This window comes from Oncorhynchus gorbuscha, linkage group LG16 (genome assembly GCF_021184085.1).
Source record: "Oncorhynchus gorbuscha isolate QuinsamMale2020 ecotype Even-year linkage group LG16, OgorEven_v1.0, whole genome shotgun sequence".
NCBI lineage: Eukaryota > Metazoa > Chordata > Actinopteri > Salmoniformes > Salmonidae > Oncorhynchus > Oncorhynchus gorbuscha.
Genome location: NC_060188.1, coordinates 91779120 through 91801719, shown reverse-complemented (window position 1 = coordinate 91801719; position 22600 = coordinate 91779120). Strand labels below are relative to the sequence as shown.

At 45.1% G+C, this 22600-nt stretch overlaps 1 protein-coding gene across 1 annotated transcript in view; it reads right to left on the bottom strand.

Moving 5' to 3' along the window:
• Positions 1 to 396: 396 nt before the first annotated feature.
• LOC124000543 (phospholipid-transporting ATPase IC-like) overlaps positions 397 to 22600 on the bottom strand; it is a 70361-nt gene continuing 48157 nt past the window's right edge. Inside the window, exons 13-28 of the mRNA XM_046306995.1 lie at positions 22233 to 22441; positions 21768 to 21811; positions 21489 to 21645; positions 20721 to 20909; positions 20335 to 20447; positions 19907 to 20071; positions 18001 to 18112; positions 17641 to 17716; positions 17390 to 17522; positions 12936 to 13224; positions 9849 to 10072; positions 5153 to 5236; positions 3997 to 4242; positions 3691 to 3829; positions 2277 to 2407; positions 397 to 1881 (exon numbers count right to left, since the gene is read on the bottom strand). Of these exons, the coding sequence (XP_046162951.1) occupies positions 1657 to 1881; positions 2277 to 2407; positions 3691 to 3829; positions 3997 to 4242; positions 5153 to 5236; positions 9849 to 10072; positions 12936 to 13224; positions 17390 to 17522; positions 17641 to 17716; positions 18001 to 18112; positions 19907 to 20071; positions 20335 to 20447; positions 20721 to 20909; positions 21489 to 21645; positions 21768 to 21811; positions 22233 to 22441 (2536 nt within the window). The 3' untranslated portion in view covers positions 397 to 1656. The remainder of the gene's footprint in view (positions 1882 to 2276; positions 2408 to 3690; positions 3830 to 3996; positions 4243 to 5152; positions 5237 to 9848; positions 10073 to 12935; positions 13225 to 17389; positions 17523 to 17640; positions 17717 to 18000; positions 18113 to 19906; positions 20072 to 20334; positions 20448 to 20720; positions 20910 to 21488; positions 21646 to 21767; positions 21812 to 22232; positions 22442 to 22600) is intronic.

Genomic DNA, 22600 nt, shown 5'->3' with positions numbered 1-22600 from the left:
CAGTGTCGATACTATAATAACAGTTATCTAGCTCAATTCATTAAAGAATGGCAAGAAGCTATTTGCATCAGTTTATGATCTGGAAAAAAGCTCAGCTAAAAACCGGTCAAACTAAATCAGTCCAGAGGTTCAGCAGGGTTCTATTAAATCACCGTAAACAACTGGTTCAGCAGGGTTCTATTGGATCACCGTAAACAACTGGTTCAGCAGGGTTCTATTGGATCACCGTAAACAACTGGTTCAGCAGGGTTCTATTAGATCACCGTAAACAACTGGTTCAGCAGGGTTCTATTGGATCACCGTAAACAACTGGTTCAGCAGGGTTCTATTGGATCACCGTAAACAACTGGTTCAGCAGGGTTCTATTGGATCAAACAACTGGTTCAAACAAAACAACTGGTTCAGCAGGGTTCTATTGGATCACCGTAAACAACTGGTTCAGCAGGGTTCTATTAGATCACCGTAAACAACTGGTTCAGCAGGGTTCTATTAGATCACCGTAAACAACTGGTTCAGCAGGGTTCTATTAGATCACCGTAAACAACTGGTTCAGCAGGGTTCTATTAGATCACCGTAAACAACTGGTTCAGCAGGGTTCTATTAGATCACCGTAAACAACTGGTTCAGCAGGGTTCTATTGGATCACCGTAAACAACTGGTTCAGCAGGGTTCTATTAGATCACCGTAAACAACTGGTTCAGCAGGGTTCTATTGGATCACCGTAAACAACTGGTTCAGCAGGGTTCTATTGGCATGTATACAACTGGTTCAGCAGGGTTCTATTAGATCACAGTAAACAACTGGTTCAGCAGGGTTCTATTGGCATGTATACAACTGGTTCAGCAGGGTTCTATTGGATCACCGTAAACAACTGGTTCAGCAGGGTTCTATTGGCATGTATACAATGAATCCATGTGCATAAAGAGAGTGTTAAATGACTCACAGCAATAAGGAAAGACACCATAAAATCAACTGTGGAAAACATACCTTCTAGGATCCAGCATTTTGAACAGAAAATAAAGCTGAAATTCTTGTACATTTAAATATAAAATCATGATTATGACACACTGCAAGTATACATTTTCACAACTGATCCAGTGAAATATAATATTAACAATATATTAAATTTAGTCCGTTTAAACAAGGCCAACCCGAAAACTCTTGGGCCCGTATTCACAAAGTGCTGATCTAGGAACAGTATTCCCTTTTAGATAATTACAAGATTACGTGTACATGGGGTGGGACCTGATCCTAGATCAGTACTCAAACTAAGGCTTCATCAATACAGGCCAAGGTATCTCTGGAGTACCCAGTAATGACGAGCAATTCTGTGATAAACAACGTTGTCTGTTACACAAAACCTTAAACATTAAATCCCCAATTAAAAAGGGCTTCAGTAAGCTTTTGGGTGGAAGGGTCTTTTGCTTAGTAAGATCATGCCGGGGAGACCTCAAATATGGTCTCAGCTTCATCAACCTCCTAAAAGCATAGGCATGACAGGCTAGCCTGGTCACAGATCTGTTTGTGTCGTCTTGACAACGCCTATGGTCAGAAACTGACATTTACCACAGGAGTTGTAGGACCATAGGAGTTGGCAAGACAGCACAAACAGATCTGGGACCAGGCCCTGGTGTGGTGTGGTGAGCCTCCACCCCCTCATATGTTCTCGGCCTGGGGGATCTCTCGGATGCTGTCCCTGGGGTTGGGGCGTGCTGTAGCAGGTCGTCTTCTGATGCTGCGGCCGGACGCGATGAGGTCGGCGTAGCCTCTGGAGTGAGAAAAGGCGTAAGCTGAGCGGCGGGAGCGTCTTCCTCGCTGGAAGGGAGTGGATTTCTCCTCCTCTACCTCCTCCATCTCATACTTCTTCCTGTTCCTCTGGACCTGCGGGAGAAAAACAAATGATACATTAGCATTTATAAACAAGTTTTAAAAATATGGATGCGTGTGATGGCTTTCATTCAAGAGCACTTCAAACTTGGAATGTAGTTTGTCAGATTTTTGTGCTCCGTTTTAATACATTGAGTTCTGCTATAAAATCTCTCACAACATTGCAGTGGCTGTGAACCCATCCTATGTATCACAGACATATCAACGTCATGTGATGCCATAAAGTTACAGATATCAACGAGTAGAGTCCTTTTTTTGGATTTGTAGTAGCTAGGCCTTGTGTCTCCTCCAACGGACGGCCATACGGTTTGGCCAATGGACATATCATCCCAAACACGTTACAGATTATAAATCAAGTATTTTTCTTCCTGTCGTACAGCAGGTCTTACATTGTCTCCAACGGACGGCCATATGGTTTTGTAGAGGAACTGGATACAGATGACAGGAAGCAGGGTGATCCCCACAGTCAGGATGATGGTCAGCCACAGATAGGGCTGTCTGAGCGCGTTAGAGGCCACTCCTAATACACATGGGAAAACAAAAACAAAACATCAATAATTGCTCATTATCATAGTCAGCCATTTTGGTTGGGAGCACCAGTGTAACCAGGGGAACAGTCACCCAGATAATAACTGTGGTGATGATAGGCTTCTCTGTGCAGTTGTTAATAACTGTGGTGATGATAGGCTTCTCTGTGCCATTGTTAATAACTGTGGTGATGATAGGCTTCTCTGTGCAGTTGTTAATAACTGTGGTGATGATAGGCTTCTCTGTGCAGTTGTTAATAACTGTGGTGATGATAGGCTTCTCTGTGCCGTTGTTAATAACTGTGGTGATGATAGGCTTCTCTGTGCCGTTGTTAATAACTGTGGTGATGATAGGCTTCTCTGTGCAGTTGTTAATAACTGTGGTGATGATAGGCTTCTCTGTGCAGTTGTTAATAACTGTGGTGATGATAGGCTTCTCTGTGCAGTTGTTAATAACTGTGGTGATGATAGGCTTCTCTGTGCAGTTGTTAATAACTGTGGTGATGATAGGCTTCTCTGTGCCGTTGTTAATAACTGTGGTGATGATAGGCTTCTCTGTGCAGTTGTTAATAACTGTGGTGATGATAGGCTTCTCTGTGCAGTTGTTAATAAATGCAGCTCAGATGATTTGTTCAATCCGAACATGTAAAAGAATATTAAAAGAATGCATCAGTGATTTTGTATTTTTTTGCAACTTATTTTGTAGATGTCACAGCACGGGAATCCCTGGGTAGCACTTTGTGTAGCCAGTTAGCGGTGCTGAAACGGTCATAAAAGGCTTTCCCATCCCAACATTATAAATTAAATGCTAACTTCAAAGTAGGCTTTTACCTGGCAGAATGTGATGATATGATGATTTGTATTCAATCCTGTGGTCTTTTGTTTTTTGCAAACTCTGCTGATGCTCAGGCAGGTGCGCATTTTAAACTTAAAGACTGGGTAACTATACCCTCTGATATTTATTTAAGAGGTCTCCTGATGTGATTTAAGCATTGTTATGGATTAGAACATCCACATTTTTGTGTTTTCATGTTGTTTTTTTTAAAGTGTGATTTTGAGAGTGAAAACCTGAAGAAGAAAAACTGGGGATCTCGAGTTTCTGCGGTCTTTGGTGTTAATATGGCAAATAAATGTATTGGCTAGTAAGAATTCTGAGTGTTTGGTATATTTTTTTCCTCTATCTGCCCCAGTGGCTGGTAGACCATAAAGTTAGGTTTAAAGATTTCACAACGGTGGGCTACTGATGAATACACCGCAGCTATTAAGCAGAACTCACCGGTGAAAGTGAAGGTTGACGGGAAGATGACGTGGATTCCTGCACTGTGGATATCGAACATGATGCCGAAGTATATGGCTATACTGCAGAGGACGGCGAAGCAGTTCACGAAGGTCCAGTATGACGTCTCCAGAGAGATCTGGGAGAGGACAGAAGAGACAGGAAAATACATCACTTGTTAACAGCTATAAAAATTACCTCATCAGTCTTGGCATTCGAGGTGAACAGTTTTCTTTTAAAAAAAAAAAAGAACAGCACCCAATCCAATCAATCAACCAATCAATCAACCAATCATTCTCCAGCTACCTGCATGTTGACTGTGAAGATGAGAGAGGAAGCCATAACCACAGCCAGGGACTGGTAGTCTGACGGTGCCTCTCCGTTCTGCCCCATGGTCTGGAGGAACGCCCCGTACGGGATGAAGAAGACCACCAGAGAGGTGAAGATGCCGTGGAACAGACTGATGAAGAAGTTCTTGTAGTTGAACAGCGCCCCCTGCTGACCAGGAAGGTATAACTTGGGGAACTTTCTACTCAGTTTGTCGTTCACATCCTTCAAGGAAACAGGAAACAGAAATGACATATTAGCTCAGGGGTTCCCAAACTCCTACTGCACTCAACTCCACATTGACACTTGGAGGGGACCCCAGTTGGAAAAATTATACTCCTTAGTCCCCCCTTATTTTACCAGGTAAGTTGACTGAGAACACGTTCTCATTTACAGCAAACGACCTGGGGAATAGTCACAGGGGAGAGGAGGGGGATGAATGAGCCAATTGTAAACTGGGGATTATTATGTGGCACAGTTAACCCTGTGTGTCCATAATACCTCAATTTTAGTTCCCGTATTTGAATAGTGTAAGACGTTCTTAGTTGAAACTAAATCGGTTGTATTCTACAACCATTTGAATATAATTTTTTTAAAAGTATATTGTTTGATAATCAGATTATATATTGTCTCAGAGGTCCCCAGTTAAATTTCAGAAGATCCTACACAGGGCTGAAGGAGACGTCAGTCACCCGCTCTCATCTTGAAGAACAACGGATTAAACTGAGCAAAAAAATTAAATCAAATCTCTGCCTTTTGTTGTTGAATGTTCCAACTCCTAGAATTAGTCCTTTTGGAAGTTTTTCTTGGTCATGATTTTTGTCATCGTTTGTTGAGCAACCCTCCTTGCCTTTGTTTGCTGAAGCGTAAAGGCCCACCTTAACTCAGTATTAGCTAAACATTGTCTCCTTCAGATCATATGACACATAGGAGTCATTGAGTGATGAAAATACAAAAAGGATTTTGATTAAAATGTGAATAATTTTTAAAAACATGTAAAGAACATAAATTCAAGTAGGAGAATTTCAACATGTTTTTTTTTACACTAATATATTATTTTCAACAAGAGGTGATAACGCCAAGACAAATGTTTCGGATGTTCAACCATTGTCCGTGTGTCATATTTAAAGCTTACCTGATCCAATAAGCCAACCAACAGGACGGGAAGGGAGCTGTACATCACGTTGTATAAAGTAATGAACCAGTCTTCATAGGCAACCTGGAGTGGGAACAAAAAGTCAGAAATAAAATAATCATCATTCATTCATTCTTCTGTCATACATGTACGCATTTAGGATAAATCCTCTTTACTAACATATGCCATTTAGCAGACGCTTTTATCCAAAGCGACTTACAGTCATGTGTGCATACATTCTACGTATGGGTGGTCCCGGGGATCGAACCCACTACCCTGGCGTTACAAGCGCCATGCTCTACCAACTGAGCTACAGAAGGACCATAGTAGATGTTACGGAAAGTTACTAAAGTAAAAAAAAATTTTTTTAAGTCAGTCTAGATAAGGGGTCAATGAATACATGAGAGAGACAGCGTGACTGCTACTGTCCATCCTGCTACCGAGTCTGCTACTGTCCATCCTGCTACAGAGTCTGCTACTGTCCATCCTGCTACAGAGTCTGCTACTGTCCATCCTGCTACAGAGTCTGCTACTGTCCATCCTGCTACAGAGTCTGCTACTGTCCATCCTGCTACCGAGTCTGCTACTGTCCATCCTGCTACCGAGTCTGCTACTGTCCATCCTGCTACCGAGTCTGCTACTGTCCATCCTGCTACCGAGTCTGCTACTGTCCATCCTGCTACCGAGTCTGCTACTGTCCATCCTGCTACCGAGTCTGCTACTGTCCATCCTGCTACCGAGTCTGCTACTGTCCATCCTGCTACCGAGTCTGCTACTGTCCATCCTGCTACCGAGTCTGCTACTGTCCATCCTGCTACCGAGTCTGCTACTGTCCATCCTGCTACCGAGTCTGCTACTGTCCATCCTGCTACCTGCTACTGTCCATCCTGCTACCGAGTGTCCATCCTGCCATCCTGCTACCGAGTCTGCTACTGTCCATCCTGCTACCGAGTCTGCTACTGTCCACTGTCCATCCTGCTACCTGTCCATCTGCTACTGTCCATCCTGCTACCGAGTCTGCTACTGTCCATCCTGCTACCGAGTCTGCTACTGTCCATCCTGCTACCGAGTCTGCTACTGTCCATCCTGCTACCGAGTCTGCTACTGTCCATCCTGCTACCGAGTCTGCTACTGTCCATCCTGCTACCTCTGCTACTGTCCATCCTGCTACAGAGTCTGCTACTGTCCATCCTGCTACAGAGTCTGCTACTGTCCATCCTGCTACAGAGTCTGCTACTGTCCATCCTGCTACAGAGTCTGCTACTGTCCATCCTGCTACAGAGTCTGCTACTGTCCATCCTGCTACAGAGTCTGCTACTGTCCATCCTGCTACAGAGTCTGCTACTGTCCATCCTGCTACAGAGTCTGCTACTGTCCATCCTGCTACATCCTGCTACTTCCATACAGAGTCTGCTACTGTCCATCCTGCTACAGAGTCTGCTACTGTCCATCCTGCTACAGAGTCTGCTACTGTCCATCCTGGGGTTGAACTACAGAGTCTGCTACTGTCCATCCTGCTACAGAGTCTGCTACTGTCCATCCTGCTACAGAGTCTGCTACTCCATCCTGCTACAGAGTCTGCTACTGTCCATCCTGCTACAGAGTCTGCTACTGTCCATCCTGCTACAGAGTCTGCTTGTCCATCCTGCTACAGAGTCTGCTAGGTCCATCCAGAGTCTGCTACTGTCCATCCTGATCTGCTACTGTCCATCCTGCTACAGAGTCTGCTACTGTCCATCCTGCTACAGAGTCTGCTACTGTCCATCCTGCTACAGAGTCTGCTACTGTCCATCCTGCTACAGAGTCTGCTACTGTCCATCCTGCTACAGAGTCTGCTACTGTCCATCCTGCTACAGAGTCTGCTACTGTCCATCCTGCTACAGAGTCTGCTACTGTCCATCCTGCTACAGAGTCTGCTACTGAGTCTGCTCAATCCTGCTACAGAGTCTGCTACTGTCCATCCTGCTACAGAGTCTGCTACTGTCCATCCTGCTACAGAGTCTGAGTCTACTGTCCATCCTGCTACAGAGTCTGCTAATCCTGCTACAGAGTCTGCTACTGTCCATCCTGCTACAGAGTCTGCTACTGTCCATCCTGCTACAGAGTCTGCTACTGTCCATCCTGCTACAGAGTCTGCTACTGTCCATCCTGCTACAGAGTCTGCTACTGTCCATCCTGCTACAGAGTCTGCTACTGTCCATCCTGCTACAGAGTCTGCTACCCATCCTGCTGCAGAGTCTGCTACTGTCCATCCTGCTACAGAGTCTGCTACTGTCCATCCTGCTACAGAGTCTGCTGGAGTCCATCCTGCTAAAACAGAGTCTGCTACTGTCCATCCTGCTACAGAGTCTGCACTGCTCCATCCTGAGAGTCTGCTACTGTCCATCCTGCTACAGAGTCTGCTACTGTCCATCCTGCTACAGAGTCTGCTACTGTCCATCCTGCTACAGAGTCTGCTACTGTCCATCCTGCTACAGAGTCTGCTACTGTCCATCCTGCTACAGAGTCTGCTACTGTCCATCCTGCTACCGAGTCTGCTACTGTCCATCCTGCTACCGAGTCTGCTACTGTCCATCCTGCTACCGGGAGTCTGCTACTGTCCATCCTGCTACCGTCTGCTACTGTCCATCCTGCTACCGAGTCTGCTACTGTCCATCCTGCTACCGAGTCTGCTACTGTCCATCCTGCTACCGAGTCTGCTACTGTCCATCCTGCTACCGATCTGCTACTGAATCCTGCTACCGAGTCTGCTACTGTCCATCCTGCTACCGAGTCTGCTACTGTCCATCCTGCTACCGAGTCTGCTACTGTCCATCCTGCTACCGAGTCTGCTACTGTCCATCCTGCTACCGAGTCTGCTACTGTCCATCCTGCTACCGAAGTCTGCTACTGTCCATCCTGCTACCGAGTCTGCTACTGTCCATCCTGCTACCGAGTCTGCTACTGTCCATCCTGCTACCGAGTCTGCTACTGTCCATCCTGCTACCGAGTCTGCTACTGTCCATCCTGCTACCGAGTCTGCTACTGTCCATCCTGCTACAGGAGTCTGCTACTGTCCATCCTGCTACCGAGTCTGCTACTGTCCATCCTGCTACCGGAGTCTGCTACTGTCCATCCTGCTACCGAAGTCTGCTACTGTCCATCCTGCTACAGGTCTGCTACTGTCCATCCTGCTACCGAGTCTGCTACTGTCCATCCTGCTACCGGAGTCTGCTACTGTCCATCCTGCTACCGAGTCTGCTACTGTCCATCCTGCTACCGAGTCTGCTACTGTCCATCCTGCTACCGGGAGTCTGCTACTGTCCATCCTGCTACCGAGTCTGCTACTGTCCATCCTGCTACCGAGTCTGCTACTGTCCATCCTGCTACCGAGTCTGCTACTGTCCATCCTGCTACCGAGTCTGGGCTACAGTCCATCCTCAAACAATCTTGATCTCAACCACCACATTAGTATACATTTGCTCCCATCCTGCTACAGAGTCTGCTACTGTCCATCCTGCTACAGAGTCTGCTACTGTCCATCCTGCTACAGAGTCTGCTACTGTCCATCCTGCTACAGAGTCTTACTGTCCATCCTGCTACAGAGTCTGCTACTGTCCATCCTGCTACAGAGTCTGCTACTGTCCATCCTGAAGAATATAAACTACAGAGTCTGCTACTGTCCATCCTGCTACAGAGTCTGCTACTGTCCATCCTGCTTCAGAGTCTATTTTAACAATCCATCCTGCTACAGAGTCTGCAGTATGTCCATCCTGCTACAGAGTCTGCTACTATCCATCCTGCTACAGAGTCTGCTACTGTCCATCCTGCTACAGAGTCTGCTACTGTCCATCCTGCTACAGAGTCTGCTACTGTCCATCCTGCTTGTCCATCCTGCTACAGAGTCTGCTACTGTCCATCCTGCTACAGAGTCTGCTACTGTCCATCCTGCTACAGAGTCTGCTACTGTCCATCCTGCTACAGAGTCTGCTACTGTCCATCCTGCTACAGAGTCTGCTACTGTCCATCCTGCTACAGAGTCTGCTACTGTCCATCCTGCTACAGAGTCTGCTACTGTCCATCCTGCTACAGAGTCTGCTACTGTCCATCCTGCTACAGAGTCTGCTACTGTCCATCCTGCTACAGAGTCTGCTACTGTCCATCCTGCTACAGAGTCTGCTACTGTCCATCCTGCTACAGAGTCTGCTACTGTCCATCCTGCTACAGAGTCTGCTACTGTCCATCCTGCTACAGAGTCTGCTACTGTCCATCCTGCTACAGAGTCTGCTACTGTCCATCCTGCTAACCTGTCCATCCTGCTACAGAGTCTGCTACTGTCCATCCTGCTACAGAGTCTGCTACTGTCCATCCTGCTACAGAGTCTGCTACTGTCCATCCTGCTACAGAGTCTGCTACTGTCCATCCTGCTACCGAGTCTGCTACTGTCCCCGCGCCGTGCGCTCACTACTATGTGGTGCAGGGCTGTCCAACTCCATTCCTGGAGACCTACAGTCCTACAGGTTTTCACTTCAACCCTAATCTAACATACCTGATTATAAGGAATGAGCTGGTTGCTAAGCTAAATCAGGTTAGTTACAACTGGGGTTGGAGTGAAAACCTACAGGAGGGTAGATCCCCAGGAACAGGGTTTGGCAGCCCTGATATAGTAAATAAGTTGCCGTTCGGTACACACCCTACCTCTAGAACATTCCCTCACCTGAGCTGAGAACCCATTGAAGAAGGAGTACCAGAAGTGGACCAGGGTGAAGGCAAAGTTCTTGAAGAAGAAGAAGCGGAGGAACTTGCACATGCGGATGTAGGACCAGCGACCGTGGACCAGCAGGAGACGCTCCAGGTACCGGAACTGAGCGAAGGCATAGTCACTGGACATCACCGCCTGCATGCCCTCCTGTCCAGATATACCCACACCGATGTCTGCAGCTGGAGAGAGGGGGGGACAAAAACAGAGAATATGATATACCCACACCGATGTCTGCAGCTGGAGAGGGGGGACAAAAACAGAGAATATGATATACCCACACCGATGTCTGCAGCTGGGGGGGGGACAAAAACAGAGAATATGATATACCCACACCGATGTCTGCAGCTGGAGAGGGGGGACAAAAACAGAGAATATGATATACCCACACCGATGTCTGCAGCTGGAGAGGGGGACAAAACAGAGAATATGATATACCCAACCGATGTCTGCAGCTGGAGAGACAGAGGACCGATGTCTGCAGCTGGAGAGGGGGGACAAAAACAGAGAATATGATATACCCACACCGATGTCTGCAGCTGGAGAGGGGGGGGGACAAAAACAGAGAATATGATATACCCACACCGATGTCTGCAGCTGGAGAGGGGGGGGGACAAAAACAGAGAATATGATATACCCACACCGATGTCTGCAGCTGGATAGGGGGGACAAAAACAGAGAATATGATATACCCACACCGATGTCTGCAGCTGGATAGGGGGACAAAAACAGAGAATATGATATACCCACACCGATGTCTGCAGCTGGATAGGGGGGACAAAAACAGAGAATATGATATACCCACACCGATGTCTGCAGCTGGATAGGGGGGACAAAAACAGAGAATATGATATACCCACACCGATGTCTGCAGCTGGAGAGGGGGGACAAAAACAGAGAATATGATATACCCACACCGATGTCTGCAGCTGGATAGGGGGGACAAAAACAGAGAATATGATATACCCACACCGATGTCTGCAGCTGGAGAGGGGGGGGGACAAAAACAGAGAATATGATATACCCACACCGATGTCTGCAGCTGGGGGGGGGACAAAAACAGAGAATATGATATACCCACACCGATGTCTGCAGCTGGAAAGGGGGGGGGACAAAAACAGAGAATATGATATACCCACACCGATGTCTGCAGCTGGAGAGGGGAAAATCATTACAACTATTATTATTACTGTTAGTCCCACCATTGTTGTTATGTACTTGGACAATGTAAGTGATTTAACTTGCCCATGTCAATAAAGTCTATTGAATTTAAATGTAATTGAATGAGAGACAGGGAGAAGTACAGACGGAGCGAGACAGGGAGAAGTACAGACGGAGCGAGACAGGGAGAAGTACAGACGGAGCGAGACAGGGAGAAGTACAGACGGAGCGAGACAGGGAGAAGTACAGACGGAGCGAGACAGGGAGAAGTACAGACGGAGAGAGACAGGGAGAAGTACAGACGGAGAGAGACAGGGAGAAGTACAGACGGAGCGAGACAGGGAGAAGTACAGACGGAGCGAGACAGGGAGAAGTACAGACGGAGCGAGACAGGGAGAAGTACAGACGGAGAGAGACAGGGAGAAGTACAGACGGAGAGAGACAGGGAGAAGTACAGACGGAGAGAGACAGGGAGAAGTACAGACGGAGAGAGACAGGGAGAAGTACAGACGGAGAGAGACAGGGAGAAGTACAGACGGAGAGAGACAGGGAGAAGTACAGACGGAGAGAGACAGGGAGAAGTACAGACGGAGCGAGACAGGGAGAAGTACAGACGGAGCGAGACAGGGAGAAGTACAGACGGAGCGAGACAGGGAGAAGTACAGACGGAGCGAGACAGGGAGAAGTACAGACGGAGAGAGACAGGGAGAAGTACAGACGGAGAGAGACAGGGAGAAGTACAGACGGAGAGAGACAGGGAGAAGTACAGACGGAGCGAGACAGGGAGAAGTACAGATGGAGAGAGACAGGGAGAAAGAAGTAGTCAGTAATGGTGAACTGTAGGGGATCCTTTTGAGCAGGGCAAGGAGCAGAATCGATATCAAACAATCTTGATCTCAACCACCACATTAGTATACATTTAGCTTGAAGTAAACGGGGTCAAGAGTATAATAGCAATCAATATTCATTTAATACATTTCTAACCCTATGGTAATTAACCTGAAAATACAAGTAATCTTTAAAGCTATAATCTTTAGTTGCTACATCAAATTAATGATATCCTGTATAGTCATTGATTCCTGAAGAATATAAACGTATAAATGCTTCATGAGCTCAGTTCAACTGTCGTACCCCATCAGAATCCAGAAAAGAAGCTTGTTTCATGCCAATATTTTAACAATGTAAAAATAAAAACACAGTATAGCCGTATAGCATGGTTAAAACTATCATTTTTATATAATGGACGGTCAGTTATTGCATCCAGAGCGGTCTATGAATTTTTTTAAAACAGCCACTTATTTGTTTTTTTCTTTCTTTCCTTCTTTATTTTGTTGAATTTTACCCCTTTTTTTCTCCCCAATTTCATGGTCTCCAATTGTTGTAGTAGCTACTATCTTGTCTCATCGCTACAACTCCTGTACGGGCTCGGGAGAGACTAAGGCTCAAAGTCATGCGTCCTCCGATACACAACCCAACCAAGTCACTCTGCTTCTTAACACAGCGCACATCCAACCCGGAAGCCAGCCGCACCAATGTGTCGGAGGAAACACTGTGCACCTGGCAACCTTGGCTAGCGCGCACTGAGGCCGGCCCGCCACAGGAGTCGCTGGTGCGCGATGAGACAAGGACATCCCTACCGACCAAGCCCTCCCTAACCCGGACGACGCTAGGCCAATTGTGCGTCACCCCACGGACCTCCCGGTCGCGGCCGGTTACGACAAAGCCAGGGTCTCTGGTGGCACAGCTGGCGCTGCAGTACAGCGCCCTTAACCACTGCGCCACCCGGGAGGCCGCCACTTATTTTTTCAATTAAAGATTCTAGCTTTAACAATGACTAATAAATAATGAATAACTTAGAGTAATTAAATGAATCTCCTCCCGTACTCTTTATCATGTTGACGTCGTTGGCTCCATCTCCGATGGACAGCGTGACAGCCTTCTTATACTTCTTCACCAGGCTGACCACGTTGGCCTTTTGTTTTGGCGTGACACGACAGCAGATGACCGCTTCGCACTCGCACGCCATGTTCACAAAGTCCACCTGACGAGTCTCCTTCTCCCAGTCGTCGATTGGCTGGGCGGCATCCTGGGGCGTGGCGGAGGCGGGTCTCTTACCGAGACGCTTCAGTCGAAGACGGCGGCGCTTCTTTTTCTTCTCGTATAAGATCTCGTTCTGCAGACAGACAGACAAGGAGAGAGAGAGAGACAGACAGACAAGGAGAGAGAGAGAGACAGACAGACAAGGAGAGAGAGAGAGACAGACAGACAAGAGAGAGAGAGAGAGACAGACAGACAAGGAGAGAGAGAGAGACAGACAGACAGAGAGAGAGAGAGAGAGACAGACAAGGAGAGAGAGAGAGAGAGAGACAAGGAGAGAGAGAGAGACAGACAAGAGAGAGAGAGAGACACAGACAGAGAGAGAGAGACACAGACAGAGAGAGAGAGAGACAGAGAGACAGAGAGACAGAGAGACAGAGAGACAGAGAGACAGAGAGACAGAGAGACAGAGAGAGAGAGAGAGAGACAGAGAGACAGAGAGACAGAGAGACAGAGAGACAGAGAGACAGAGAGAGAGAGAGAGAGAGAGAGAGAGAGAGAGAGAGAGAGAGACAGACAGACACGGAGAGAGAGAGACACGGAGAGAGAGAGACACGGAGAGAGAGAGACACGGAGAGAGAGAGAGACACGGAGAGAGAGAGAGACACGGAGAGAGAGAGAGACACGGAGAGAGAGAGAGACACGGAGAGAGAGAGAGACACAGAGAGAGAGAGAGACACGGAGAGAGAGAGAGACACGGAGAGAGAGAGAGACACGGAGAGAGAGAGACACGGAGAGAGAGAGACACGGAGAGAGAGAGACACGGAGACAGACAGACACGGAGAGAGAGAGAGACAGACAGACACGGAGAGAGAGAGAGACAGACAGACAGACAGACAGACAGGGAGAGAGAGAGACAGGGAGAGAGAGAGACAGGGAGAGAGAGAGAGACAGACAGACAGACAGACAGACAGGGAGAGAGAGAGACAGACAGACAGACAGACAGGGAGAGAGACAGACAGACAGACAGACAGACAGACAGACACAGACAGAGAGAGAGACAGACAGATAGACAGACAGACACAGAGAGAGAGAGACAGACAGACAGACAGACAGACACAGAGAGAGAGAGACAGACAGACAGACAGACAGACACGGAGAGAGAGAGACAGACAGACAGACAGAGAGACACGGAGAGAGAGAGACACGGAGAGAGAGAGACACGGAGAGAGAGAGACACAGACAGACAGAGAGAGAGACACGACAGAGAGAGAGAGACACAGACAGAGAGAGACACGGAGACAGAGAGACACAGAGAGAGAGAGACACGAGAGACAGACAGACAGGAGAGAGAGAGACACGGAGAGAGAGAGACAGACAGAGAGAGAGACACAGACAGAGAGAGACACAGACAGACAGAGAGAGAGACACAGACAGACAGACAGAGAGAGACACGACAGACAGACAGAGAGAGACACGGAGAGACAGACAGACACGGAGAGAGAGAGAGACACGGGAGAGAGAGAGACACGAGAGAGAGAGAGACAGACGGAGAGAGAGAGAGACACGGAGAGAGAGAGAGACACGGAGAGAGAGAGACACGGAGAGAGAGAGAGACACGGAGAGAGAGAGACACGGAGAGAGAGAGAGACGGAGAGAGAGAGAGACACAGACACACAGACAGACAGACAGACAGACAGACAGACAGACAGGGAGACAGACAGACAGACAGACAGACAGACAGACAGACAGACAGACAGACAGACAGACAGACAGACAGACAGACAGACAGACAGACAGACAGACACGGAGAGAGACAAAAAAATGTTTACTCTTCATTTCTTATTCTTTATTTCACTTTTGTTTATTATCTATTTCACTTGCTTAGGCAATTTTTGCACATGAATTGATTCATAACTTCACTGTGTGAATTTAAAGCATTTGATTGTTAGTGTCTATCAAGTCCCCATTATATATAGCACCAGTAGTACATGTACCTTTAATTATAATAATTTTGAAACTTCAATGTTATTTTGGTTACAGTCATTTATGTTAATCCATTCATTATTATTATTACAGTCCATTACATTATTATTACAGACCATTCTCATTGTCAGACTGGACATATTGTTTACAGAGCATACAACTGTTGGTATAATTTCATTATTCCAATATGTTTTCATTCATTTAATTCACTAAGTCTATTTTATGAGAATTTGTAAGATTCTTATTTGCATAAAAATAGACGGAGACCAGTCTTATCAAAATGAGATAATGGTATTTATTCTCGGAGCGCGCTGCCATGTAACCACCAACAACAGTTTATTTACAATAACATGACGTCATTGGTTCTAGAATGAATCTCCTCCTCCTCGACCAAGACAAAGCAGATTTAAAAAGTTCATTCCGACCTACTAGCGCAGACGCGTGACACGCAATAGAACTGAATTAACTCTTGACCCCTCACCATTATGAATCACCACTTAGCTGACAGTTCTAGCTAATGGAAAACCTAAGAAAACACGCAATGTCTTTACCTGAACATTCCAGTGCTGAGTTGAGTCGGTTCAACCGTAGGTTAATGACCCTTTCTGCTTACTTAAAAAAACCAAAAAAAACACTTCCAATCCTCTCCAACCTGGCTGGAATGGTATTTATTTTATTACCCCCTGTTTCAGGCTCCACAATCCGTCACTTATGAATTCATATTGTTAAATCAGATATAATAAAACAGAATATAAGCTTAATTAGTTATATTTCTATTTAAAATGTAGATATTGTTTAGTCATTATTCATGAAATTCCTAACAACAACCAATCAACACTAGTGAAAAACAAGTTTTTGTTCATTTCATTCCATTAAATGAGTTGTCCATTTATTCATCGTCTTTTGTTTTGGAGTTGGTGGAGTAAGGATGCACACCTGATTACACATAGAAGTAGTACTAGGCCTGCACGCAAAATGGAAGTGTTGTACGGGTTTAAGTGGTTTATGGTTATGTAAATTACATTTTGCCTCTGCCTGTTCTGAAGTCTTTATAAAGGATTACATAAGAGCATGTGACAGTAATTAATAAGTCATTTGATTTGATTAGGATCTCTTTAATGTCCTCATTTGGACTAATCTTCCAAGAGTCCTTAAACATTAAAATACAATGTATAATATGATCACATTTTCATATATAACACACGGTTACAAACAGACATAATACACTGAGATATTGACCAGATAAATACTCTTAACAGTCTAAAAAGATAGATTGATTCTTCCTATTAGTGTACCCATTTTGGGAATCTGAGAGTATTTCTGATTGTCTTAACTCACCTCCACTAATGAGCTTCTCAAAGTAATTTTGTTTTCTTCACCTCAAACACCAAGCAAACAAAGTTTGTTTTAACATTAAATTGAGCAAGACAATAGATCCACAATGTATTTGAAAAAAATATATATATTTCCAGCTCTCCCCCATTTGGGAAAAATATAATGCTCTGATCCAGTGGAAACGTCATAAAATAGGACTACCTGATTACCACTATCACCCCCTGAACAGCCTCCAGCTGTGTCTGTCTGGAGCACACTGACACGGGAAACGCAGAGGGCCCAGAACATTTTATACAAAAGTGTGAGCTTCTGGTGATAGTTTATACAATATTTCAAGTTCTTTGCAGACAGGTCATGCACCGCCAATGTGATTTATAGGATATTAATTTTTTGATCGGGATATGTTCTACCTGCAGGCTGCAATGTTTTTATTTGTTGGCTTTATGTAGCCTACTTCTCCACAGTCGGTAATATAAGTTACTGTTAGATTATTTATTATTATTTAGTTATTATTGGTTGTATTTTCATTCAGATAGAATTTTGATTACCCACATGACAATGATTTTGAGATACGACGTTATTATAAATTAAATGAAAACGTGCATATGAAAACCATGCAGATCGGTAGAAATGGTAACATAAAGAAACTGGCATTCCACATGAAAAAAAAAAAAAAAAAAAGGTTGCCGACCACTCGTGTAACCTAGTTACCGGCGGCACCTTCAACAGCATAACAGAAGGCCAGCGGGAGAAGAGGATGTTCGGGTCAATTAGTGTTTTTTTTTCCATCTTGATCTCTGGCTCACTCTTGAATCACGTGTCTTATTTAATGAAACAGTGAGCTTAAAGCATCAGACACGCTCAATGCATATAGTTGATTTTATTCCAACACATATGGTGCGTCTATATACGGAAAAATACACGACTTTCGGTCGACCAAGTTGGAGACCAACTACGACGTAGTAGGCTACTACACTCACCAGCCAGCCTCCAGTGATGATGAGAGCGTTCCTGCCAGGCTCAGGGAAGAAAAGATCCGGTACCTTCTTCCTGGTCCGACCGAACGCAGGCGGCTGATCCCTTCGGTTTGCCTGTCTGATCCGCAGCTTCTCACTGGTCACAAAACACAGAATGATTTAAATGTAAAGGGGTTTAAAAATAACACACTGTATATTAACAAGATGTATATTTGATCCCAGAGGATGTAAGTATTATTGAAAATCAAACCTACTTGACATCCTCTCCATAGTGGATCTGCATATCATCGTTAAGCAGCTTACAGGAATAGCCAATGTTCTCAGCCGTTTCTGCAAGCAGGAAATGGTAAGGCCTCCATGTTTCTTTCCATCCCAGCCATCAATACACATTTAATCCATCAAGCTGCAGACTCCGTGAAGTAGCAGCTCAAAAATGTTTGATCTCGATACTTAATGTCAACAGTAAAACATTGTTGGAAGGTAAACATGACATCCTATAGTACAGTACTATGAGCCCTGGCCACTATATAGGGAACCCCAGTCTCTGGTTGCATAGAGATGAATATTCCAGAGGCTCTCCCCACCACAGAGATGGGCCGCCCCTGAGACTATACCTTTCTTATCTCCAGTCAGGACCCAGATCTTGATGTCAGCCTTTGCCAGCTTGGCGATGGTCTCAGGAACCCCGTCCTGTAGCTTGTCCTCGATGGCAGTCGCTCCGATCATCTGCCGATGAGGACAAAACAAAGCAAACATGTCTCCTTTAAGAGTAGAAGGAAGCAGCAACTTTTGGGCGAGGCAAAGCTCTGAACAGCGTGTATGTAAACATCAACTACTGGAACTTGTAGAACATATAGTGCATTCGTAAAATATTCAGACTTCCCAAATTTTACTATGTTATGCGTTATTCTAAAACATATTTAAAAAATAAAACTCAGCTACATCCGGTTTCCATTCATCATCCTTGAGATGTTTCTACAACTTGACTGGAGTCCACCTATGATAAATTCAATTAATTGGACATGATTTGGAAAGGCACACACCTGTCTATATAAGGTCCCACAGATGACAGTGCATGTCTGAGCAAAAATCAAGCCATGAGGTCAAAGGAATTGTCAGTAGAGCGCCGAGACACAGATCTGGGGAAGGGTACCAAAACAATTCTGCAGCATTGAAGGTCCCCAAGAACTCAGTGGCCTCCATCATTCTTAAATGGAAGATGATTGGAAACACCAAGACTCTTCCTGGAGCTGGCCGCCCAGCCAAACTGAGCAATCGGGAGAGAAGGTCCTTGATCAGGGAGGTGAAGGGGATGTTTTTCAGGGACTGGGAGACTAGTCAGGATCAAGGGAAAGATGAACGGATAAAAGAACAGAGAGATCCTTGATCCAGAGCGCTCAGGACCTCAGAATGGGGCAACGACCCTAAGCACACAGCCAAGACAGTCTCTGAATGTCCTCGAGTAGCCCTGCCAGAGCACGATCGAACATCTCTGGAGAGACCTGAAAATAGCTGTACAATGACACTCCCAAACCAATCTAACAGAGCTTGATAGGATCTACAGAGAAGAAATGGGAGAAACTCCACAGATACAGGTGTGCCAAGCTTGTAGCGTCATACCCAAGAAGACTCAACGCTGTAATCACTGCCCAAGGTGCTTCAACAAAGTACTGAGTAAAGGGTCTAAGAATACTTATGTAAATGTCCGTTTTTTTTATTCTGAATAAATTTGTAATTTTGGGGTACTGGGTGTAGATTGATTAAGGGGGATAAAACTAATTAATACATTTTAGAATAAGGCTGTAATGTAACAAGATGTGGAAAAAGTCAAGAATTCTGAATACTTTCTGAATGCACTGTATTCTACTGCCCTAAAAGATATTACATAGATTTCGGTGAATCAGTCCTTTAACTTCTTCAGGATTGGTGGGTCCCCTGTAGGATGGTTGAGCTAACGTAGGCTAATATAATTAGCATGAGGTTTTAAGTAACAAGAACATTTCTCAGGACATATCTGATACAGGCAGAAAGCTTAAATTCGTGTTAATCTAACTGCACTGTCCAATTTACAGTAGCTATTACAGTGAAAGAATACTATGCTATTGTTTGAGGAGAGTGCACAGTTTTGAACATGAAAAGTTATTAATCAACAAATTAGGCATATTTGGGCAGTCTTGATACAATATGTTGAACAGAAATGCAATGGTTCATTGGTTCAGACTAAAACTTTGCACATATACTGCTGCCATCTAGTGGCCAATATCTAAATTGCACCTGGGATGGAATAATACATTATGGCTTTTCTCTTGCATTTCAAAGATGGTAAAAAAAAATGGTTGTTTTATCTTTGTATTATCTTTTACCAGATCTAATGTGTTATATTCTCCTACATTCCTTTCAGATTTCTACAAACTTCAACTACAAACTAGTTGGGAAAAAAAGGGACGATTCCTTGAGGTTAAATAGGTCCTAGATTTAACTGTCAATTTTGTTTAGCATTATGTGGGATAAGCGTCCTACCATGAGGTTGCTCTCGATCTGTTCATACACTCGATCTAGAGCAGCCTCCCTGTTGCCCAAAGCAACACTGGCAGCCTTGTGCTTCTTAGCCCAGGCGTCAAACTCCTGCTTACTGATATCCTTGTAGCACAGACACAAGGTCCGGAGAGTCTCGTTGGCAAAGATCTACAACGGAAGAGAAGGTTTTGGTTTATTTGAACATCACGGAATTACTGGAATGAGAAACAATGAATAAACAGGGGGATATTTTCACTGGAACTACTGGAGCCAAGATTCATTCAATAAGTGACCAACCAAAAAGAGAAAGTCCAGAATGTCCTAGCTCAAAATACAACCACACACATGCTTCATAGCCTGGCCCCGACTACTCTACATAGGCTGAAAACCATCCTTTACATCCAGCCTATCAAAAGACACCAGTGACTTACGTCTAGAGCAGTCTGGGTCACTTCCTTGTGTTTGGAGTTAGGAGAGAGGCGTTCGTAGATGACCGTGTCTGCTCCTTTGCAGTACAAACGGATCCGACCATCAGGGAACCTCACTGTCAGAGAGAGAGAGAGAGAGAGAGAGAGAGGAGACTGTATGTTAGGAAGATGGTCACCGTGAAAAGGCTAGTATTACAACATTTCAGAAGCTTTGTCAAAGTTCCCATAAATCCAGGCCGGTTAGAAGATTTCCAAATCATCAAGGAATGAGGAGGGAGGGAATTCTCCAACTCGGAATTCCAATAAACCTCAGAACTTTGCGAAAATTCCCAGAACTTCACATCCCTAGAGGGGACACCATGATCACAGTCTTAAAAATATTCACTCACGGATGATGGACATGCGTTTGCGGTCGCTGTTAAAGTCAAGCAGGGCCAGCACCTCGTAGGTCATCTCCTGGTCCATCTCGCTGATGGTGATGGTGTCCTGGGTACGGGACAGGAACACAAAACCGAAGTTCCTGGCAGCTGTCACCAGAGCCCCCTCATCAGGAGAGGCTGCCTGGTACACCAACTCATCTGAGGGTTGAGGACAACAGACACATCAAGACATACAAACTCTGTGGCCAGATGTTATGTCACACCTTTATTATAGAATAGTCATCGGTGTCCATGGTACTCTAAACTAAAACTACCTGGACTGGTTTCCCAGACAAAGATAAAAGCTCGGTTCTGGACTAAGGATTCTCCATCAAGTTCAGGAACAGACTTTTTCTTTTAGTTATCCAGGAAAACAGCCCATTATGTATAAGAATTGGTTTCTGAATTTTGACCTCTAGCATTACTATAATGCAGGTTGCTCACCCTGTCTCTGTTCTGTATGTGCTAACTAGAGGACTTCAAACGCCAAATGCGCTTGTAGTTCATTAAAAGTTGTTCTCCATGGTACTCTGAATACACATCCACTCTGGGGCCAGATCTCCATGGTACTCTGAAGGAAGGCTACCTAGTCTTCCTCGGTGTGTCCAATTAACAGGCCTAATCACATACTGTATGTGTGTAATCAGTGATTTCTGAACTGACCAATCAATAAATAAATAAAATCATCCAATGATTGATTGAACTTTGAACTCTATCATTACTGCGCAGGTTCCTCACCTTCTTTCTGCTCCACCATGACAGTGTGACACAAAGACAGCAGCTTGAAGAACTCCAAGGTGTCTTTGTCCTTCTTGGACCGGATGCAGGCCACCAGAGAATGATCCAAGTACTCAAACTTCCTGTCTGCGTACTTGTTCCAGGTGAAGTCCACTGGCTGTGAAGTACCGAGGGAAAGAAATTACCCTCAAGACAATGCTATAGATGAAGCACTGTATGTGTCAAATCTGAATAAAATACTGTTTCAGTAAAAAAAATATATTTTAAAAAATTAAGTACCTTCCCACGATCCAGAGGTACAACCGCAACATTAGCAGGGTCACCTGTCAAATGAAAAGACATGAATGCATCACGTCATAACACAAGCTTCAAAATGATGTTTACAGGTGAAATCTGTTACATTAAAAAAAACAATACAGAGTGGACCAGGAAGTCCAGTCAAGCAATACCTTTAAAAATGGTCATTTGGCAATAACAACAAACCAAATGTTATTGGTCACACACACACACACACACACACACACATTTAGCAGACGGTGAAGTAAGCGTCCATGCTGAATATTGTTAAAATATTTTTAACTAGAAATGCGTCAATGTTGACATCCTTAGAAAATAGTTCATAAAATTGTACTTTTTTTGTACTGCGGGTGGTAGTGAAAGGACAACCACCTTGACAACGACAGCATGAACTGATCTGGGAACATCAAGCTACACTCTAGCCAGCATGTAACACATTGGTCTTACCAAAGGTGTGTCCAGCAATGGTGCATTTCTTGAAGGCCATGATGTTCTGCGTGAGGGTACCGGTCTTGTCTGAGAAGATGTACTCGATCTGACCCAGTTGCTCGTTGAGGGTGGTGGTGCGGGCCTTGGCTGGCGTGTCTTTCTCCTGGTAGTACATCTGAAGGTCCCAGTTGATGAACTTAGACTGGCCCAAACGAATCACCTCCACACTGGAGAGGAAATTGGAAATATATTTCACCTTTATTTTAAACACGGAAAGACCGTAGATTAGAAACCTATTCTGGATGTGGGGACCTGAAATACTCTCATGACGACTCAATGCAGTATTCTATCATTATTCCCTCAGGTACACAGGTACATGGGTGTTA